At 50.3% G+C, this 20,632-nt stretch overlaps 2 protein-coding genes across 16 annotated transcripts in view; one reads left to right on the forward strand and one right to left on the reverse strand.

Moving 5' to 3' along the window:
* SYT2 (synaptotagmin 2) overlaps positions 1-15,235 on the forward strand; it is a 122,813-nt gene extending 107,578 nt beyond the window's left edge. For all 4 annotated transcript variants that reach the window (XM_030818640.1, XM_030818641.1, XM_030818639.1 and 1 more), the window contains exons 4-9: positions 1,015-1,134; positions 1,585-1,752; positions 2,073-2,240; positions 3,656-3,773; positions 4,776-4,909; positions 7,170-15,235. In XM_030818640.1, coding sequence (XP_030674500.1) covers positions 1,015-1,134; positions 1,585-1,752; positions 2,073-2,240; positions 3,656-3,773; positions 4,776-4,909; positions 7,170-7,376 — 915 coding nt within the window. In that variant the 3' untranslated portion in view covers positions 7,377-15,235. The remainder of the gene's footprint in view (positions 1-1,014; positions 1,135-1,584; positions 1,753-2,072; positions 2,241-3,655; positions 3,774-4,775; positions 4,910-7,169) is intronic.
* Positions 12,189-20,632, reverse strand: part of PPP1R12B (protein phosphatase 1 regulatory subunit 12B) — a 239,888-nt gene continuing 231,444 nt past the window's right edge. For 10 of the 12 annotated variants that reach the window (XR_004031679.1, XR_004031678.1, XR_004031677.1 and 7 more), the window contains one exon: positions 15,503-19,582. The gene's annotated coding sequence lies outside the window, so the exon portion shown is untranslated. Of the gene's footprint in view, positions 12,271-15,502; positions 19,583-20,632 lie in introns of those variants that run through there. The other 2 variants (XR_004031673.1, XR_004031674.1) reach the window with 2 other exon arrangements.

A 20,632-nucleotide genomic window follows, 5' to 3' on the forward strand; every position in this document is an offset into this window, starting at 1 on the left:
TCCTGCCAGAGAGACTGAAGGACAATATCTCATGGGAGGCATCTAACTGGGCATGGGGCGGGAATCAAATGAGGCAGAAGAGTGGCCCTGAGGCACCAAGACAGAGCCAAGTGGAATCCATCATTAATCATATCATAATTTATTTTCCCCTGTCTTTTGGTGTTGGTCAGCCTAGAAAGCTCCTTTTCTTCTTTTAAGTTTGCAGAGGCCCCTGCGTGCTTCCCTTTCCCCCATGTTTGTTTGGGGGGTGGCTAGGAGGAATCTCTTGCTCAAGGAATCCATATAGAGGATGGAGGGAAGGGCTTGATCTCAGAAGCCAGGGATCTAAATGGCCTTTGAGTGCGTGTGTGTGTGTATATGTCCGTGCACATGCAGGTATGTGTATGTATGTGGGCCCAAAAGGAACCTGCAGTGTGTGTGAGTGTGAGAGTGTGTTGGGAGGGGTTCTAGGATGACTTTGGGTGTAGCCCTTCCTGGTCTTGATGAGTGGCTGTGGTGACTTCAGGGGCTGGTTTGAGCTGCAGGATTTTCTCTTACATCACTTTCTTCTTTCTCTCTCCACCTCTGTGGGCTTACTCTGCTCCTGTCTGCCTGGACCGTACTTCTGGTATGTCTTGCCCAGGATGCGTGGGGCCTGAGCTGGGGAAAGTGTTTGGGAGAGGGCTTACAAGGGAAGTAAATCCCACCCCCACAACAGCCCCCAGAAGCTATGGGGCACTTGGCACAGGGCCTGGTCCCATAGTGCACTGTGCATCAGAGGCAGGAGAGTGGTACCCAAACCAGAGCCATGTCTCAAACACAGGGCTGGGGGTAGAGGAGCCACCTAGGGGTTCTTTCTGATGGGCCGTGAAGGAGGGTCCCATGGCAGGGCCACGTTCCCTCTTTTACCCCCACCACACACAGCTCTGAGTCAGGGTCTACCACAGAGGGGCTGGTTTCCCGTCACCCTGTGCCAAGCCAGGCTGCTCTGTCCTCCCCTTTTAACTTGTTCCCTCTCTCCCCCAGCTCCCACAGGATGACGATGACGCAGAGACAGGCCTGACTGAGGGAGAAGGCGAAGGGGAGGAGGAGAAAGAGCCAGAGAACCTGGGCAAACTGCAGTTTTCCCTGGACTATGATTTTCAGGCTAATCAGGTATGTAGGGCTGTGGGGGCAGAGTGGGGAATGGGGAGAGGCCTGGGAGTTGGGTGGAAGGGGGATAGAAACAGCTCCCTCAGAGATGTGTGGGCACTGCTCCTTTCCATAGAATGAGGCAGGATGGAAACTGCAAGGCCTATAGCTCTGGACATTGATGCTGGCTTGGCCACCAGCCTGCTTTGGGGAAGGTTCTAAGTTGATTATGCTATTAACCTCCCCACCAACCTTGGGCAAGGCAATTTCCCTTTCTCAGGTTCTCTAAATGCCATTCCAAATTCTTTGTGATGGAAATGGAGACCAATCTTCCTCTCTAGCACCAGCCTCCCCCCATTTCTCTGTCCCAACTGCCTCCTCTGGGAAGGAATTGGTGGGTGCTGGGTCTGGGGCCAGTTGTGGTATTGGAGCAGTCCTGAGACTCAGGCCCCTTCTCCCCATCTCTCTCCACAGCTTACTGTGGGCGTTCTGCAGGCTGCTGAACTGCCTGCCCTGGACATGGGAGGCACCTCAGACCCTTATGTCAAGGTCTTCCTCCTTCCTGACAAGAAGAAGAAATATGAGACCAAAGTCCATCGGAAGACACTGAACCCTGCCTTCAATGAAACCTTCACCTTCAAGGTGCTGAGGGCTGGAAGGGTGACTCCAGCTCCCTCCCTGATCCCAACTCTCTGCTGAGTTCTACAGACCTTTCCTTGGTCCTTAGCCATGGCTCAGCCTGGAACAATGGCAGCCTGGACTGCAGGGCTCCCCCGGCCTCTTTGGAGGATCGGGATCCCTCCCACCCCACCCTCACACTCTGCTCCCCAAAAGCCTTGGTCTTTCTCTGTCTCTGCACACTAACCGGGACCCTGTGGGCTGGAATACAGGCCCCTGCCCATAGCACCCCTGGAGGTGCGTGAGTCGCTCTGGCCCCCTCTGATTCTGCTTGTGCCCTACAGGTGCCATACCAGGAGCTTGGGGGCAAAACTCTGGTGATGGCCATCTATGACTTTGACCGCTTCTCCAAACATGACATCATTGGAGAGGTAAAGGTGCCTATGAACACAGTGGACCTCGGCCAGCCCATTGAGGAGTGGAGAGACCTGCAAGGCGGGGAAAAGGAGGAGGTAAGAGCAGAGATGAGGCCAGGTTGGGCGGAAAGACGAATGTACAGGTGGGCTTCCACCTCCTGGCATGATGGCAACAGGGTGGGCTTTGGAGGCAGATGACCTGTGTTAGGATCCCAGCTCCACACTGCCTGGCTGTGTGACCCTGGGCAAGTTGCTTACACTCTTTGGACTCGGGTTCCCTCCTTTAGTCTTTTCTTTACAGATGAGGATTCATTACCTGCATAAAGCGCCTAGCGCAGCGACTGGTATTTGGTAGGTACTCAAATAAATAAAAACACCATTATTATTGTTACTCCTAAGCTTCTGCTATTACCTAAGGCCAGTGATTCATGCCTCTGTGCCTCAGTTTTACCCACAAGAAAAGCTCATGTTTGTTCTAAAGGATACTCAGCAGAGGGACTTGTCCTCCCAGAACTGCTACAGCATCCATTCACTCACTAAATATTTGCTGAGCAATTGCTGTGTACCTAAAACTCCATTTTAGCCATTCCTCCTTCTGGGCATCAATCATTTGTCTTGGCCCCGGCCCTGCTACCCGGCACACTCTAGGCAGTGATGGAGGGCTGAGTAGAGAAGCTTAAGACATCCTTTTTTCCCTTTTGTCCCCTGTGCCTGGGAGGAAGGCCAGCACACCTGAACCAGGACCTGTGTAATGTGGTCAGTCTTGCCCTGGGTGGCTTTGACTTTGAGCAGCTTTGACTCTGCAGTGTGGTGTTGGCCTTAGGAATTAGGAGCCCTGGGTCCTCAGCCTGCCTACAGTGCTAAATTGTTGTGTGACTTTGAGCAAACCATGGCCTCTGGGAACCTCATTTCTCATTGGTTACAAAGAATTCTTGTCTTGTTTACATGAAAGAGTTGCAGTGATAGTAACAAAAGGGATGCAAATTGCTCCGAAAACCACAAATCATACTACAAGTGGAATGGTCCACAAGGAGAGATCTTGGTGGGTGGGACTGCTCAGGGAAAGAAGGCTTCTGAGACATTCAGTCCCCCAGGGCCCTTGGTGGTGGACACGTGGCTAACCTACCCGCTTCTTGCACTCCTTCCCACCTTACCAGGGCCTGGGGTGGGAGCCCAAACATACTCCCAACCTCCCAGATCCCAGATCCACCCAGGGATCCCTCCCTCAGTCCTGCCACCGCAGCTGTCCTCTACCCCCCTCATCTGTCAGCATCCTCAGCCCACGGCTCCTGAGGTCCCAACCTGTCACTTTCAGGGACTTTGTTGCACTGCATCGGGGGCCCCAAGGTCAGATGCTGGTAGACCTTCTCGGCCATCACATATATGGGGACTGGTGATGAGGGAGGCAGGGACACATCACTGCCTTGCTAATTTTGGCAAGAAAGAGGTCAGCCATGAGAGAGGCACTAGGATGGCTGAGATGACTCAAGTCCTGCTCTTCCCCTGGACAGCCAGAGAAGCTGGGCGACATCTGCACCTCCCTGCGCTATGTGCCCACGGCCGGGAAGCTCACTGTCTGCATCCTAGAAGCTAAGAACCTCAAGAAGATGGACGTGGGCGGCCTTTCAGGTACGTGGAGAGCTACTGGCTGCCATTGGGTGGCACCAGCGAGCCAGTCAGCACCGAGTCCCAGAGTTTGCACACTCCAGTGAAGACGAACACTTTGCTGCCCTGGGACTGAGATGTCTCCTCGAGGAGCGGGGGAGCCTTGGCTTCCCAGCCCCTCCTTTTCTCCAAGGGCCCCTTGTCCCCCCATCAGAGCTGCCTTCCCAGCGCTCTCTGGCCATGCACTGTGGGCTACAGAGAAAAGGATCAGAGAAATTTCATCCCCAGATAAGTTTGTGACTTAGGATTTTACTTCTCCCAGGGAAATAAGCAGGGCTTCGCCCAAAGCGTGACACCATAATCGGGACGTTTCCAGAAGAGGCTGTAAGCTCTGCTGGCTCTGCCCTGGAAAAGGGAGGGTGAGGGAAGGGGGTGGAAGATGCTCTGAATATCACATTTACCTGGCAGTGAATGGGGCTGGCCCATGGCACAGGGCTCTGGGGGATGAAGCCTGCTGCCTCAGCTGCCTTCCCAGAGAATCAGCCCTGGGCATGGGCTCCAACCAGCACGTTTCAATGCCAGCTCCGGCTCTGTCACTGACCCGCTGTGTGACCTCGGGCAGGTCACTTCCGTTCTTTGGCCTCAGTTTCTCATCTGCAAGATTAGGAGGATTGGATTGGGATCATGACCCAGCAGATGTGTGTCCTGACTTCAGCACTCCCCACCCCCTCCCCAGTACAGGATCACAGATGAATCCCCAGACTCTTTCTCGCAAAGCCTTACTTAGACTCAGAAATGCCCCCCACCCAATGCTTCAGGAAGCCATAACCAACTGGTGAAAGTTGCTCCTGGAGATGAAGCCTTTTGCCACCTTTGAACTGGATGGCATGACCTGGGGCTGAGGGCCTGGTCTCAGCGGAGTGAAGACCCCATCTTGACCGATGCTCTGGGCAGGCCTTGGTACATTTGGCAGGAAGGCTGGGGGCTAAGGGGAACCTCTCTGGGGTTGGGATTCTCCCTCCGCAGACCCCTATGTGAAGATCCACCTGATGCAGAATGGCAAGCGGCTCAAGAAGAAGAAGACAACCGTGAAGAAGAAGACCCTGAACCCATACTTCAATGAGTCCTTCAGCTTTGAGATCCCCTTCGAGCAGATTCAGGTGCTGGAGCCCTGGGGTCCTAGGCATAGAGCAGGGTTTGGGGAGGCAAAGATGTATGGGGAGGTTGAAGAGAGGGAACTCACCTAGAGACCATGGAACAGCCTTTCTTGGTGGGGGAAGGCTCGAGGTCTAATGGTGCCTGGGTGGGGCCTCCTTCCCAAGTGCTTCAGGGATCCCCCTTTTCTGAGGAGATAAACATGAACTAATTCAAAAAATTCTGCAAATCATTCCTTTAGGACTTGAAGGACCATGGTCATGCACACAGATGTATGGGGGTGTAGCAAAGGTACCAGAGGGATTGGGAGCTGGCTGAGAGGGTGGGAGTGGCTGCCGCCTCCATCCTTTCCAGCCACATCCTGTCTTGGCCATCCCTGCCCCACTTCCACTGCTCTCTAGGTCTTTCCCATCTCCTCCTCTGATCTGCTTCCTCTCCTCTTTCCCTCCACCCTTCCGGCCTTCTCTACTTTTCCTTCCTTCTCACCAGCAAGTTCTGTAAATGTTGGAGATGAGGTCTGGTTGTCACTATTTCCGGGTATGAGTGGGATCTGGACGTGGTAGGACAAGAGACCCACCCACCCATTTGGGTGGGAAGTCAGGCGCAGCTGGGGGCTTGCAGAGTGGTCGGTTATCATGGAGTCTTGGTCTCTCCCCTTCTTTGTAGTGAGCTGATCCCACCCCCTCTCCTCCCCCCAGGAGGGCTGGGGGCAAGGGTGCAAGAGAATCTTCAGAGTTGGTACTGTCATCTATGGAGATGTGTATGATGTTATTGATGGAATACTTCAAGGGAACATTGGGCAGCTCAGTGATAATGTTAATCCAAGAGAAGTCCTCATTACAGAGAATTTTAGATCTAGAGCATCCTGACCCAGGCATCTCAAATTCAACATGCCTAAAACCATTGTAATGTTCTTCTCTCTACCTCTTCCCAGCCAAGCCTGTTTCATCCGAATTCTGTTTTCAATGAATGACCCCACAGTCCATCATCTACCCAGTGGCCCAAGTCAGAAACCTGGGCATCACCTTAGACTGACTATTTCCTTTTTCCTTTCTCATTTATCCAGCATACTTTACTGAGCATTTCCTAAGTGCTAGGCACTTGCTAGGGGATGAGGAAATAAGTGTGTAATCGACACAGTCCTTGCTCTCAAGTACCTCACAGTGGGAGGGCACCAGTAAACAGTCTAGTAAAGTACAGTGAGATGACAGCTTCAATGTCCACGAAGCGGAGGACTGTAGTGAGGCTTCCCAGAGAGAGCTTGGTCCTGAAGGACGAATCTGAGTTGGCTGTAGTCACAGGAGAAAAAGGCATTGAGCATTCAGGAAATCCAGCTGATCATCAAGTCCTCTTGATTCTCTCCCTAAATACCTCTCCAACCTGGTTTTGACTTCCCATCCCCACTGTCCCTGCCTTGGTTCAGGTATTCGGGATCCATCCTCCCAGACCCTCCAGCATCCTCCAATGGGTCTCTTCCCTGCCATTAGGCCCACTCCTCCTCCAGTAAATCTTCCACCTCAATGCCAGGGCTCTCTCTCTCAAATGTCCATGACACTCCTTTTCTTAAAGTCGTCAGGAGTCCCCTACTGCTTGCCTGAAAGACAAAATGCAAACTCCTTGGCTGACTCCAACCTACTCTACCAGCCTCATTTCCTGCCTCACTGCTTCTCACCCTATACCTCAATGACTGAATGTCTAATGTTTCTCAGATGCCAAATGCACTCACAGGTCTCTATGCCTCTACCCAAGCAAATCTGTTTTCCTGGAATCCTCTTCCTTCTTTTCTCCTCCTGGAGAAATTCTCAGACTTCATGTCCCAGTCACCTCTTCTGTGAAGCCTTTTCTGATTGGCCCCAGCAGGACTGTCACCTCCTCTAAGTTTCCACAGTACCTTGTGCCCATCTCTCTAGCATAACCTTTATCACTTCATGTTGTAAGTTTTCAGTTACATGTCTGCTGATCTCATTGAGGAGGTGAAATTCATCTTTTCATTTTTCCTTCCCTCTTCTCCCCCTACAAGTGCTTAACAGTGTCTACAGCACAGTACATCCTCAATAAATGCCCAGTGGTAGAAACAAAGGCTGCCAAAGGCGTGGCCTCTGCCTCCATGTCAATTCAGTCTTCACTGGAGCAGAGATGAAACCAAGGAGCCCCGGGAGGCCTTTCCTTCCCAATCATTTGGAGTAGAGGTTGATGGAGGATAAATTTGGTCATGGGATCCCAAGTCTGTCTGCCAACTCTCTCCCTCCTTTGTTTTCCTTGCAGAAAGTCCAGGTAGTGGTCACTGTGCTGGACTACGACAAACTGGGCAAGAACGAAGCCATAGGCAAGATCTTCGTGGGCAGCAACGCCACGGGCACAGAGCTGCGGCACTGGTCCGACATGCTGGCTAACCCCCGGAGGCCCATCGCCCAGTGGCACTCGCTCAAGCCTGAGGAGGAGGTGGATGCACTCCTGGGCAAGAACAAGTAGACAGCAGCGGCTGGGACCCCACACCTTTCACGGACACTGACAAGATCCAGAGCTATCAATACCTCAGTTATGCAACCTTAGAGGTTTTCTTTTTTCTTTCATTTGTTGGGTGGTTCTGTCCTTGTTTTTCCTTGTTTTTCTCTTTTTAAAGACCAACTTCCCTTTGATGGCTGTGTGAGGAGAGTCCCCTAAGAGGTGAAAGAGAAGCCTGGCTCTGTTCATGGTCCCAGGAGCTGCCCTTGCTGCATGCCCTGTCACAGTTCCCTCAACTGTTTCAAAGCTTCACATCTGCCTCACCCCAAGCGAGGCCCTCTACTGGCACAAACTTGCAGCACTTCCTGTTTTTTGAGCCTTCTGGACCAACAAAATGGCAGCACATCCTGCTTCCTGACAGGGAAGGCATCACAGTGGCCAATGATCGTGTGTGTGTGTGTGTGTGTGTGTGTGTGTGTGTGTGTGTGTGTGTGTGTGTGTGGTGTGGGGTGTGTGTGTGTGTCTTTGAGCATCTCTCTTCATTCCTGGAATGAGCCATGGACAGTAAAGTTGTGTGAGAAAAGAAGGCTCTTTGGGGACCCTGACCTGAAGAAGTCCACTAAGTGGGAGATCTTCTCTCATCTATGGCAAAGTCTCAGGATCCTGTTCAGATACCGGGGCTTTCATACTCCTGTTGGTGGCTATTTGGGAGGCAGCAAGATGTGAAGACTGGATGTGTTCAGAACTAGGACCAAACGATGCCATCAAAGACTTCCTCCTGCCAGTCATGGTTTCCCCAGAAGTGTGGTTCCTGGGACATTCATGGATATGAGCTATTCACTAGTTGGGTCAGACTCTAACAGGGACTCTCAGTCCCAAAATCTCACTCTTATTGACAATAAATATCAAACTATGAAGAAACAGAAGTCCCATTACCAGAAAGACCAAAATTAAATTCCTGGATCTTCACCCCATCCAGTGGGAAACACAGATGCTCTCTCCCTTTCCAGAATACAAGCAGCCCAGTTCATTTGCATTTATTCCCCATTGTGCTTTTGCTTCTGCTTCTCTTTTAAGTGGAGCAACACTGTCTGAAGACACGTTATCTGTGCAGAGCCAGAAAACTTTAAAAGGAAAGTTTAAATGTTCTTAGTTCTCCTGAGGTCCAGGTAAGAGGGGGGTGGTAAGAAGACGATGGGGGACAGATGGCTGAGATCTCCTGGGAGGAGATATAGGGGAGCACTGGAATTCCCCCCAGACTGCCACTCCTTGCTCCCTTGGCCCTCTGCCCTCCATGCTGGAGAGCTGATAGGTAGCTGGAGTGGCCCAGGGAGACCTATGGGGAGGACCTGTCCTACCATTAGGGGGCTTCTCTCTATGAATGCTAAGAAACAAATGGCATCCATTCCAAATGAGTAGCAGAGGAGACCTTCTAGGGTTTCTACCCATGCTCAGTTGTATCCCATTCCCTGTTCACCTTTTGTCCCCAGCACTGATATAAAAGCCATATATATGTTAGTCAGGTTTGCACTGAGTCTTCTTCCAAACCTTCAGCCTAGACAACAGAGTGAGGTCCCCTTGTGGCCAGAGGCCAGCCTTCCTTGCCTGCCTTCCTTTGGCCTCTCTTTTCCATCCATGAAGTCCTCAGGCCCTTGCCATTTTTTCACCACAGAAAACTCATGGCTTCTCCAGAAGCCTGAGTATCTCTCTTTCCCAGCACAAATGGCAGCATCTCTATCCTGCCCCATCTGGCCACTTCAGCTTCCTGTAGACACCCAAGACAGATGGACAGTGTTGGAGGGAATTAGGCTTTGAGGATCCAGTGTGAAGAAGTTGCAGTGTCTTTTTATTTTATTTTAAAAAAGGGGGAAGGGGCTTTTGGTTTTGCTTTGTTTTTTGGATGCAGGAGTGAGGGAAATGAGGGAATACCCTCACCAGAAACAGACTGGGAAGCCTGCCTGTCTCTCGGAGATCCTTCTTTGTCTTGTTAGTGGTACATGGGAAGTTATATTTTTACTGGTGTGTGTGTGTGTGTACTTAATGATGGGAAGGTAAGACTCTGATCAGGATTGTGAACTGTGGTCCTTGGGACCAAAGGTGTGGTCATGGTAGAGAGTTGTAGGACAATAGGGTGTTTTCAGAATCTGGGTGGCCAGAGTGGGATTTCCTGGTATGGACATTAGAAGTCACTGGACTCTTCTCCCATCCCCAGAGTTATGGGATTTTGGTGCTTTCTCAGGGTCTCTCCCCAGACTCATCCTCCTCACCCATATCCCACAAACTCATTCATGGAGACCCCCTTGTCAATATCCCCTCTACCTTTACTCCTTTGCCCTTTCCCAATTCACCTTCTACCACCTGGATTCTTTTCCATTCATGAACTTCATTCAGCCCTTCCAAAGCCCAAGATTTGCACTCCCTTGACAGGGAGGAAAAGCAATGGTAGGAACCTCTGGTGGTCTGGGTGTCCATGTGCCTGGTGACCAGGGCTGGATTTTTATTACTCTGAGCCCACTGCTAGTGAGGAGCCTTGAGTGGTGGGGACAGGTTGCTGAGTGATTTTGAATGTTGGCACCAGTGTGGAGCCAGTGTGGGTGTGGGGAGCAGTGCCTTCCCCAGGTCCCAGCTGGTCCTGATGTGCCACCTAGCGGATGGCATCTGTCTTGGTCCATGGGCTTGATGGGAACATGCTTCTGCTTGTGTGTTTTCCATACCTGAGGGCTGACGTAGCTCAAACCACAGGGCATCATGCCAAACACTCACTGCCAGGCAGGTTTATTTCTGGGTATGTCAGGGTCCTGGGGTGTAGGCACTAAGCAGGATAGAGTTAGGGTGCCTGGCTAGTAAGGGGTTCTGGACGCCTCTGGAGCTGTGAGTTTTCATCTCAAAGTCTGTTCCAGAGAAAGGAAAGTAGTATAGAGGTGATTTTTAGAGAAGCTGAGACCGTGAAAACCCAAGCCTAATCCCACCCAGAAACTGGGGTAAAGTCTGAAAGTTCGTTTTCTTCTTCCTCCCTGAATAATTGTTCCAGAAGGGATGCTAACTCTGCCAGAGCTACAGGCAGATTTTTGGACTTTGGAAGTGGAAGCTGAGGCCTGGGGAAGGCTGGGGAAGGCTGGGTAAGGAATGCTGGGGCAATCTCAGACAGTAGGCAGGTGCTCGGCATGAATGAGAAGTGACTTTCCTGAAGTCCCTCAGCTAGAGGATGAGATAGCAGGGATTAGGCCACAGTCTCAGATCCTGATCTTTTTTCTTCCTGGGAAAGCATACATAACTTATGTCTCTGCAGAATCAGTGTGGGATGATTTTGCTGGCCCAAGGCTTCAGCGAGAGGGAGAGGAGGGGTCACTACAGCCCTCCTGCGGGTAAAAGCAGCTCTCTTATAAACCTGCCTCCATGCAGTGGGGTGGGGGTAAGGGTGGGTGATAGCAAAGAGGTTGAGGAACCTCGTTGGGCTTGGGGGGTGAGAGCTTCCTTGTTCCCTTAATGTCCTAGGTTAATTCATAAGGCATCCGAGTCCTAGGTCTCACCCAGCCTCACAGAAAAACTGTCCCTGAGGGCGTCCCCTCCCACTCAAAGGTGGCAAGAGATTGAGCCAGGAACTGCCTTCATATCCTCTGCTCTGCTCTGCCCCTTCCCTTCCCTTTCCTCTGCCCCTCCCACCTAAAGCTGTTTGGGGCCCTTTCTCAGAGCCGTGGTTGGTGGCAGGCAGGGAGGAGTCCCAAGATCCTGGTGGCCCAGAGCCCCATGCTATAGTTGCCAAATTTGGCAAATAAAAATACAGGATGCCCAGTTACATTTGAATTTCAGTTCAACAACAAACAATTTTTAAGTGTAAATATGTCCTAGGCAATAGTTGGGACATATTATACTAAAAAATAATTTGTTGTATATCTGAAATTCAAATGTAACTGGCCATCCTGCATTGTGTCTGGGAACCCTACCCTATGACTTTTCCCCCTCTCCCTTTGGTCCCAAGGGGCCAGGAACCCCAAGGATTTGACTTAACCAGTTTTTTGAACTGCAATATTGAGAAGGGGACACTGTGACTTGAAGACACATGAATTACTTTATTTTTTAAGCGACAACAAAATAAGAACCTTCTGAAGCCATTTGAGCCTCATCTGCCCCCATCCATGTATATTTAATTATATATAAAAGATAATTACCTAGAAACATATGAACAGAATCTTGTTTAATCAAGATGCATGTCGATAACTTTCTGTAAATAGCCGCATGGCAATGCTGAGATTCCCCTTGATCCCCAACCTCAAACCCATTTTACAGAATTGGTTGAGGCTGCTCCTTTGATTTTATGTCATGTAAAGTCTTTGTTCCCCAGCCCCACCCCTGCCTCCTCCCATCGGGAAACCCCCCATGGGAGTCATCAGTGGGCGAGAGTCGGTGCCTGCTCCAGTCCAGCCCTGTCTTGGAGATGCTGGAGGACCCTGTCGCCCTGAAGGCCTGTTTGCTGCACATCTGCCTGCAGAGCCAACCCTCGGGGCCCGGTGCAGTGTCCAGCCTGGTATCTGGCATCCCAGTAGCTTCCATGTTCTGTGTATGTGTGTGGTGTGCCCCTTCCTCCCACTGTTTGAATTCACTGAAAAGCCATAAAGGGGGCCTCCTGCTGGAGATTTGGTCTCCCTTGGCTCCTCCCAGGAGCCCCCATGTCCCTCCAACTGGCTCCCCACAGAACACTTCTGAAGGGCTCACCTGTTGTCACCCCCTCCTGCTCCCTCAGTCCCGTGTCATGAGAATGGACGGTGTCCAGGGCTTCTGGTGGGGCCTTAAGAGATGCCCATGCTGGCCCTGCCCGAGCTGGCTTCCTCGGCCTGGGTTCACAGTTCAGCTCCATCTCTACGCTGGGTGAGGAGCAGGCAGCAGTGGGACTCCATGGTTCTGGATACCTTTCCTGGGGTCCCTGTGGAGGCAACCAGGATTTTCAGGAGCAGCCAGTCAGCGGCTCAGCCAGGGATGACAGAACCATCCCTGCTTACTGACCTCTGTAGTGTGAGGGTCTGTGGGTAGTGATGGAGGAGGGACTCAGGGAGAGGTCAGTGAATACAGGGGCTGACGCTCTTCCCTTGTGCATCCTCCTGCAGTCTGACAGAAAGCAGCCCAATAGCAGGGCAACCTCAGGGCTCCCGAGAGTGGGGTGGGCACGTCCATCTGTGAGAGAGGCTCAGGCAGAGCAGGTGTGGACTAAGCCCCCCGACCTTCACACCTGCCCCCCCAGAGAAGCCCCAGCCAGTTGCACCAAGTAGCAGAGGCGAGTAGAGGGGCCTGGGGGCTTCCAAGGCCCCAGGTCATCCTGTTGAACTGAGAGGGACAGGTAGCCCCCCTGCCTGCCGCCCCTGGCCCCATGGGGCACCTGAGGGCAGTACTGCATGGGAAGAGCCCAGGATGCCTCAGGCCTGGCAACTGTGATGAGTATGAGGAAGGAGAGAGAGAACGGGAGGGGAATCAGGCAGGGCGCATTCGACGAGGCCAGAGGTGGCGAGGCAGGCTCGCCCTGCACAAACCACAACTCGGGAGCACACAGAAGTCCCAGGGACCTTTGTGTTGGGACATGAAAGAGTGGGGAAGGTGGAGGGGACCATTTCAGAGCAGGCTGGAATCAGGTGCTTGGACCAGTGAAGACATGTCTTGCTTCCTCCAGCTCTCTCTGGGGCCCTCCCACTCTCCACACCCACAGCAGAGACAGAAATTGAGGCAAGAGTTGAGAGAGCGTCTGTCTGGTGAGGTGATGGGAGCAGTGTGCATGCGGCACCAGGAGTTCCTCCATCCCACCTGCCTTAGCGATCAGGACTTTAGGGGGGGCCTCTTCAAAGATGCTGACCCTTCTGCCCTGACTCCTGCCCATCTAAGGACTTGATTTGCTGCTTTCTGAAAACCCTGGGGCTGAAAACTTCAAAATCAGGGGCTGGCAGAGCCTAGCTTTGCCCAGGTCAGCCCACCAGGAGCCCTGCCTTTGTCTCCACAGGAAGGACACATGTACAGCCCTCGCCTCCTGCCCTCCCATTCCCACCTCTGCTTGGCAATGCTCTCCATCTTCCTTATGTGGACTCTTGTTCTTGTCTGATCTCTTGTCAAATTGTTATTTTGTAATGAGCTGCGTCTCCTTATTAAAGAAATGAGCTGAAAGAAACCTGGGGGTGGGGGGTGTCTCTGGTTGTTTTTGCTGTGCTGAGGTGGGGGTGAGGGAGTGGGAGCTGCCTGTGAGGGTCAGTATGGTGGGTGAGGGTGGCGAGATGGTCCTGAGGCTCTGGCTTCTAACCCAGAATCTCCCTTCAGGGAAGCACCAAAAGGGGCTGAGGTCCCCTCTCTCCTGGGGTTGGGGGAAGACCAGATTGGCACTCTGGTGGGTGCTGGGGCCCACACATCTCCTGAGGACACATGCCAGGCTGCGGAATTGTGGGGAGTGTGGTGGTGCCGGGGAACATTGTCTGGGAAGCTGGGCGGGGCCGGGTGGGGGTGGGGACTATATTCTTGAATTCCCTTCCAGTAGAGCTGGGCTTAGGGTACAGCCACAGTCTGAGCCCAATGACAAGAGGGAGGCTGGCCCTGGGAAATGGGAGTTTGAAAAGTAACAATTTCTACAAAGTCCTCAATTGACTCTTTCCAAATAACTTGAAATGTCTTTAACTTCTGAAGCAAAAAGAAAGACGTTAGGGACCAGGGATAGGGCTTCAGAATTTTTAGGGAAAGAGAGAGTGGGACAGCATTGCCCCCAAAGACCAGCGAAGAGTAAAACTCCTTCAGTTCCCACTTCCACCTGTCTCCTCTCCTTGAGGACAGACCAGCAGCTACCCTTTTGTCAGTTTACACCAGCACCTGTCCTCCAGGAACACCATTGGTTAGATGTGTGCTTGTCCATCAGGTCCAACAGCATGGGGGCAGTGAAGGCAAGCCAGGGATGGGAGCTGCCCACCTGAGGGAGCATGAGCCCAGATCCTTTAACAAACATCTATCTTATCTTGTCTTGCTGCTTCAGTCCCTGAGGCTGGGTAGGGTGAGGGGCATGAGCCTCTCAGAAGGACTGGATTTATCACCTGAGGGTCTCCTGGCTGAGAATGTGAGCTTTTTACTCTGCCAATGGGCTGTGGCCTTCTCCTTTCCCCCCAAGAGGGCTGGACCACATGACGGCTAGGTGATACTGTCTCTGCAGACCTTACTACAACCAGTGGGGGTCAGAAAGAGAAATGACATTTGCAGTCTAGGAACCCTTTGCATCGGTCATGCTTCTTTGCCTCTGTTTTGCGCCCCAGGACAGGACTGAATTCTTCAACCATGACATCAAGTGTGCTTGTTCCGCTGCTGCTTGGGTTACAAACAGCTGGGTGACATCAGGGGAAAAGAATCTTCCCTCCCTGACCTCTCCCCAAGTCAGTGACCAGGGATTTCCGCTTGGCAGGAAACACAGGGCTGAGCAAAGCCAGAGGCAGGGCTTGCTGAATGGAGAAACCAGATCCAGCTCCTGGCTGCCTGGGGTCAGACCTGGCCACCCACGTACAAACCCTGCCAGCGGGCCTGAACAGCTCCTCTCTGGGCATGGCTCCTTCATTTTGAGTTTAGATTTAACCTTCAATAACCCCCAAGTTAGTTAACTACATTTGTAGTTTGGAACTACAGAATAGTTTTGGGTCTCCCGAATTAAACAATGACCTCACGAAGACTTATGTATACAGCAGATGATTAAGGGTGATGGCAGGAGACTTCCATGAGCCCAAGGAAATCACCACCTCCCTAGACCTCAACTTTCCCATGTACTAGAGTGAGTGTGCTAGTGTTCACTTGGATGGCCTCAACACCCTTGTCACTTAAACCTGGTGTCTTCCAAGAAATAACCGTATATACGCTTGGTTACTTGAAGCTTGGAACCTTGATATCTTCTTACGGTTCTTTTGAACTCCAATCTAGGCTTCTCCTTGGCCTGACTTCATTTAGGAAATTCCTTGATCCTACCAGAGACCCTTCTCAGTGGCCATGACTCACTGCAGCTGTCCCTGGGGAAGGGGCCTCTATGTGGACAGGAGTTGTAGGAGGCTGGTGGACGAGGCCCCCACCGATGATAAAGAGGATGTAAAATCAGAAGAGGCTGCCCCAGATGTGAGATTCTGTAAATCCCATGCTCTGAACTGTGGAGACAGTCACAAAGTTAAAACACAGTTTTATTTACTCATTTATAAATACTGTTGTGTTTACAGGCATCATATAGATGTGAATATTATTATTCCCAAACTTTCAAACACAGAATACTCAATACTATATAACAACAACCAGTAAAACAAAACCGTTCATCTTAGGGTTGAAAGGCCACTCAAAATTGCATAAAAATACATTCAGTTCACAAAGCAAGTCTGGCTTCTTCTCCCTAAACACCCCCAACCCCACCCCATCCCAGGTGTATTTACAGTGGACTGAAGTTAATCCATACAACTCAGCTGAAAAACAGTTACATCGGGTGTGTTAACCTTGGTGGAAATAGGGTGAAGGGTGGAGTAAAGACACAAAATGCTACCACTGAAATGGGAGAGGCATGGAGACCCCCAGGGTGGTTCCTTTCACAGCTGTTGATCAAGGTCAGGGCAAAGACAAGGAGGAAAGAAAACCATAAAGCCAAAGTCCGAGTGTGAACCACTCAACTGAGCACAGGCTGTATCTTCAAGAAGGAGGCAAGGGTGAAACATTCTTTCCTTCCTTCTGCAGGGAAATCATTGCCCTGGTGTGCCAGCCAGTGGTAGGCACAACCTTTCAAAAGTTCAAGGGATGCTGGCTAGAAAAGGAGGTATTCTGGATTGCTGCATCCTCTCAGAACCCTCTCCTACCCCGCAGCCTGCCTCCTGGTGTTTTTCCTCCAGACTCTCTTTACCTAACCTCTCTCCATCAATCAGAAGGCAAGCGGGAATCAGTTCCGGGTTTCAGCAGAGTGGGAGAAAGGACAGGCAAAGGCATAGATACTTAGATGAGAGTCAAGCTACTTCTGGCCCTAGCATGTCCCTTGGGCCCAGGGGACCGGCACTCCGACTCTCAACTCTGGTTTTGGGAGAACATTAGAGGCTCCCCACCATCAGCGTGCCTTTCCTGAATCCTTGCTCTTTGAATGGGCTGAGCTGTTGCCACCAGATGCACTGATACACTGATTAGGTTTGTGCTGGGAAGACACACTTCTGTTTTAAGCTATAAACAGTCTCAGGATAAAGAGTAAACCAGACATGGCTACTCAAGGTCTCCTTGGCCAGGCTACGGAGGAGTCATACGGGCCTACAAGTCAAACCTCATCTTTGAGGGGACATTAGCATAGCCGAGGAGATTTGAAACTGGAAGAGGGGGCAGTGGTGGTGATGGTTGTTGGTATATCCAACTTCTACGGGAATCTTGGCTGATTCATGGAAAACCACCTCTCTAAAGCACCCTCGGCTCCAAGTGAGAAAAGCAAGGAATTAAATTAAGAATGCAGAGGGAGATGAGACGGAGAGGAGTGAAGTGTATGTTTATTCTGGAAGGACATAAGAGCATCCTGATGTCACCTTAAGGGGCCACCCAAGTAAATCTTTATTGGAAACATCAGGGAAAAATTTGGAGGAGAAATAACAGAAAATATCACTCTGGCAGATTCACAGTCCAAAATAAGCAGATGAATTGGGGAACAGCTCAAATAGGTCCTTTGGTGGATTAGAAGGGACGGGGAAAACCAAAAGATATGATTTAATAAATAAAATTGGTTTCTGAGTTCTCGTTTGTAATCAAGTATATGCCAGACCTCATTTTAAAAGCTCTGGGCTAGCAAATGTGCATGTGAACGCACATAAGCTAGATGCAAGAGTTATCCCCAAATTGCTAAACCTTTTTAGGTAAGGCCAGAACATTCATTAATGGTATTGTCTTTAGACACACCCACCTCTTACTTACAGTTCTCCCGAAGGAGGGCTTCCGGGACACTGGGTTGTAAGCCAAACCTGGGTTCTATGTTTGCCCTCAACCCCAACTCTCGAAGGAGAAGTGAATCCATCTTCTTTTACCATGCAGCTACTGGCTGGCCAAGATTCTGTGTTTTTTCTCAGCCCTCAGAAATCACCTCATTCCTAGTAGCTGTGACCAACAGTTCCTGGACTACAATGAAGTTGATCTATTTTCCAATCTAATCAGAACACGAAAGACCAATAGCGGTCCCTGATAGGGTCTACTGCTTCCTGAGCAGTGTCAATACTCATTAAGGAAGCTGATTAAAATCTCTGCTCAGCTGGACCCCGAGGGATGAAGTCACCAGTGAGACAGAACTCATTTCTGTGTGCCAAAGCTTTGGTTCTGTGAAACTCTCTTCCTTCCCAGTACTTGCAGCTTCCACCCTGCTCTATGTCCAAAGCCCCTGGGCCTTCTGCCTTCTTCCCATCGCAATACACAGCCACCTCCACTTCCAGGGTCTCTGCCCTTTCACTCCAATTACACCAGGTCCTGTAGGAGGCTTGTGAAAGCCAAGTGCTGTTCTATGCAATATGGTTGTGTGGACTCCGGGTTTGTAAACACTTACTGCTTTGGTAGTCTCCTCTTCAGACCTGCTTTGAAGGAAAGACCATCTTGAATGGTATCAGAACCTCCTACTTCCGATAAGTCCAAAATCCAGAGGGGGAGCTCAATGGAACTAAAGACTGAGGTTCTTGTCGAGGAAAATTTTCTTGCTGCTGTAAGGCAGAGTTCAAGACAATGAACCAGACGGTGCTAAGCAGAAAAACAATCAGTCTGCTATTTGGGTGTGAAGAGCCAATGTAGATCACATTTTGAGAAAGCTGAGGAAAGGTGGCTGAGGAAACCTATGAAGCAGCAGGTCTATTTCCTATTAAAACAACTTGTCCAAAGGCTGCCTGCAACAAATTGCTTTCTATCCATTTCTCCATGAGCTCCAATTTCCACCTCTGCAGGCTTTAATATTCTTACCAAGCCATCAGGAGGGAAAGCCATTGCAACATCATTCGATTACCCTCAATATTAAATTCACTTCCCAACAAGGATGAGAAGTCAACCTTGATGTGCTCATGTTAAACAGTTTAAATCCAGAAGAAAACAAAAAATTCTGGACTGGGATTTTTGAGGTTAGAAAGAATTTTTGAAGCAGAAATCCCAATAAATGTGCTGATCTTCCTAAGAATGAATAAATCACAGAATTTTAAGCCAAAAGGAAAGGGCACATAAAGATTATCCAGTCCAACCTCATTTTACAGACAGGGAGGGTGACCTGCCCAAAGTCACATGACTAAAAGGAGAAGGGGTGGCCTTGGAATACAGATGTTCTGACTTCTAGGGTCTTATCTTTTAATGTTGCCTTTTTGTCCTCAAAGCTGCCTGCTTATTGGGTTGGAAGAACTCACATCTTATGAGGGGTTAGATCCTGCCTTGAAAATCAGTATGGTGGGCTGGGCGTGGTGCCTTAACGCCTGTAATCCTATCACTTTGGGAGGCCCAGCCAGGTGGATTGCTTGAGCCCAGCAGTTCGAGACCAGCCTGGGCAACATGGCAAAACCCCATCTCTACAAAATAATTCAAAAATTAGCTGGGCATGGTGGCGCACACCTGCAGTCCTAGCTGCTTGGGAGGCTGAGGTGAGAGGATCCCTTGAGCCTGGGAGGTGGAGGTTGCAGTGAGCTGAGATCACACCACTGCACTCCAGCCTGGGCGACAGAGTATGGTGACTAAGATCTGTAGTAATAACTGGGCCTAGATTTAGGCCAATTACACCACCTCTGATTGATAAGTGTGTGCTTAAAGTGCGGTCAGTGCTGGCATAAACAATGGGGTTTGAGGGCCCCTGATGATATCTCTGAGGGAAGGATACCAGGGCTCCTGTAGTGTTACTTCACTGATAAGCTCCAGCGGAAGCAGCGGCTCGTCTGGTAGAGCAGAATTTCCCTTTTCTTTCTGCTTAAATGCTGAATCCTTTCTGCTTTCTTTTTCCTTTTTGCACCTTTGGAGGTGCAAAGCCACCTGGAAGCTGAATAACTGGCAACACTTTTAAATAGTTCTCTCTTCTCCAGGCTTCTTCTGCGCACTCCCTGCCCACCTCAAGGGTGCCGACACTCACCAGTGGCCTGGACTGAAACATTGGCCTTTCTCTGAGAGGAGACAGTGTCTGTCTGTGGCTAGGAGAGGCTGCAAAGAGGCCAAAAATCCAGACACCTAACAAAGTACATGGCTTTGAGAGTTTCTTCTTCCATCATCTTTGGCTCAATTAAATGCCTCTAGTGAAGAAACAGTCAGTAGTTTACACACACACTTTCGTGGGATCCACAGACTATTAACTTGAGTTTGCGCTTCCTTACTTCCTGAGTGGAACTATCTAATAAGCACATGGTTTGGGGAAAGGAAATGGGTAAAATGTTGCAAAAGAGAGATCTGAAATCTCACTAGTGGCCTCAGATAGCAATAAATGAATCTAAGTCTTCTTAAACTTGGGGTGGGAACTAGGACAGAAACCAGGGGAAGCCCAGAAGAGAAGCAAACACATCCTGCAGTTGGAAGACAGGGAGGTTCTAGGGAACATCAAATGAGAATGGCCCACTAGAGAATCTGGTGCACTGAGTAAGCCCAAAGCATGTCTATTCTTTAGATTCTTTAGTGGCAACACCCTGAGATTTGCATAACCCTTTCGCTAGAGATTGGGATGGGGCTAGGGGTCATCACACTCTGGAGCTATCTGGAAAAGGATCAGCAGCCCTGGAAAAACAAACTTTAGCCACAGAATCTCTGGAATGGCCAAATCATTACTTCCAAAGGTGTGGCTCAGTTTCTGAAAAATAACAAATTAATGAAAACAGAGTTTTACCAAGAACATTCTCTTTCCCATCCTGATATTTCACGTAAAGACTCTAAGTTAAGTGACAGACCTGAGCCCCATGTTGTTGGCCATGTCTGCAGCTATTTATTCAGCTTGAGCTGCCTGGGGTGCTCATGAGTATCCAAACCAGCAGGTGAGGACTGAGGATTGTGGCCACTGAAGAGGCTGGCGGTAGGTACCCGTCCAAGCAGCACAAGAAAAGGGAGACCTGCTGATGCCAGTATCCAGAGAGAACTGCTGGGTAGTAGAAGGCCTATAACTACCATCTCATGGGGCTTCCAGACAATAAAGTTGTGAAGGAATGGTATTTTATCTCTGGAGAGAGACCAGAAATCAGTTCATCTAATAAAATTAATTGCATAAGAGAAAGTGCCTGAAATTACCTAGGATAGTTTACACTTACTTTCATGAGTTCTTGGCTATAGAATCCAGTATACCTGAGATTGAAAAGCTT

Source organism: Nomascus leucogenys, chromosome 9, assembly GCF_006542625.1.
Source record: "Nomascus leucogenys isolate Asia chromosome 9, Asia_NLE_v1, whole genome shotgun sequence".
Classification (NCBI taxonomy): Eukaryota; Metazoa; Chordata; class Mammalia; order Primates; family Hylobatidae; genus Nomascus; species Nomascus leucogenys.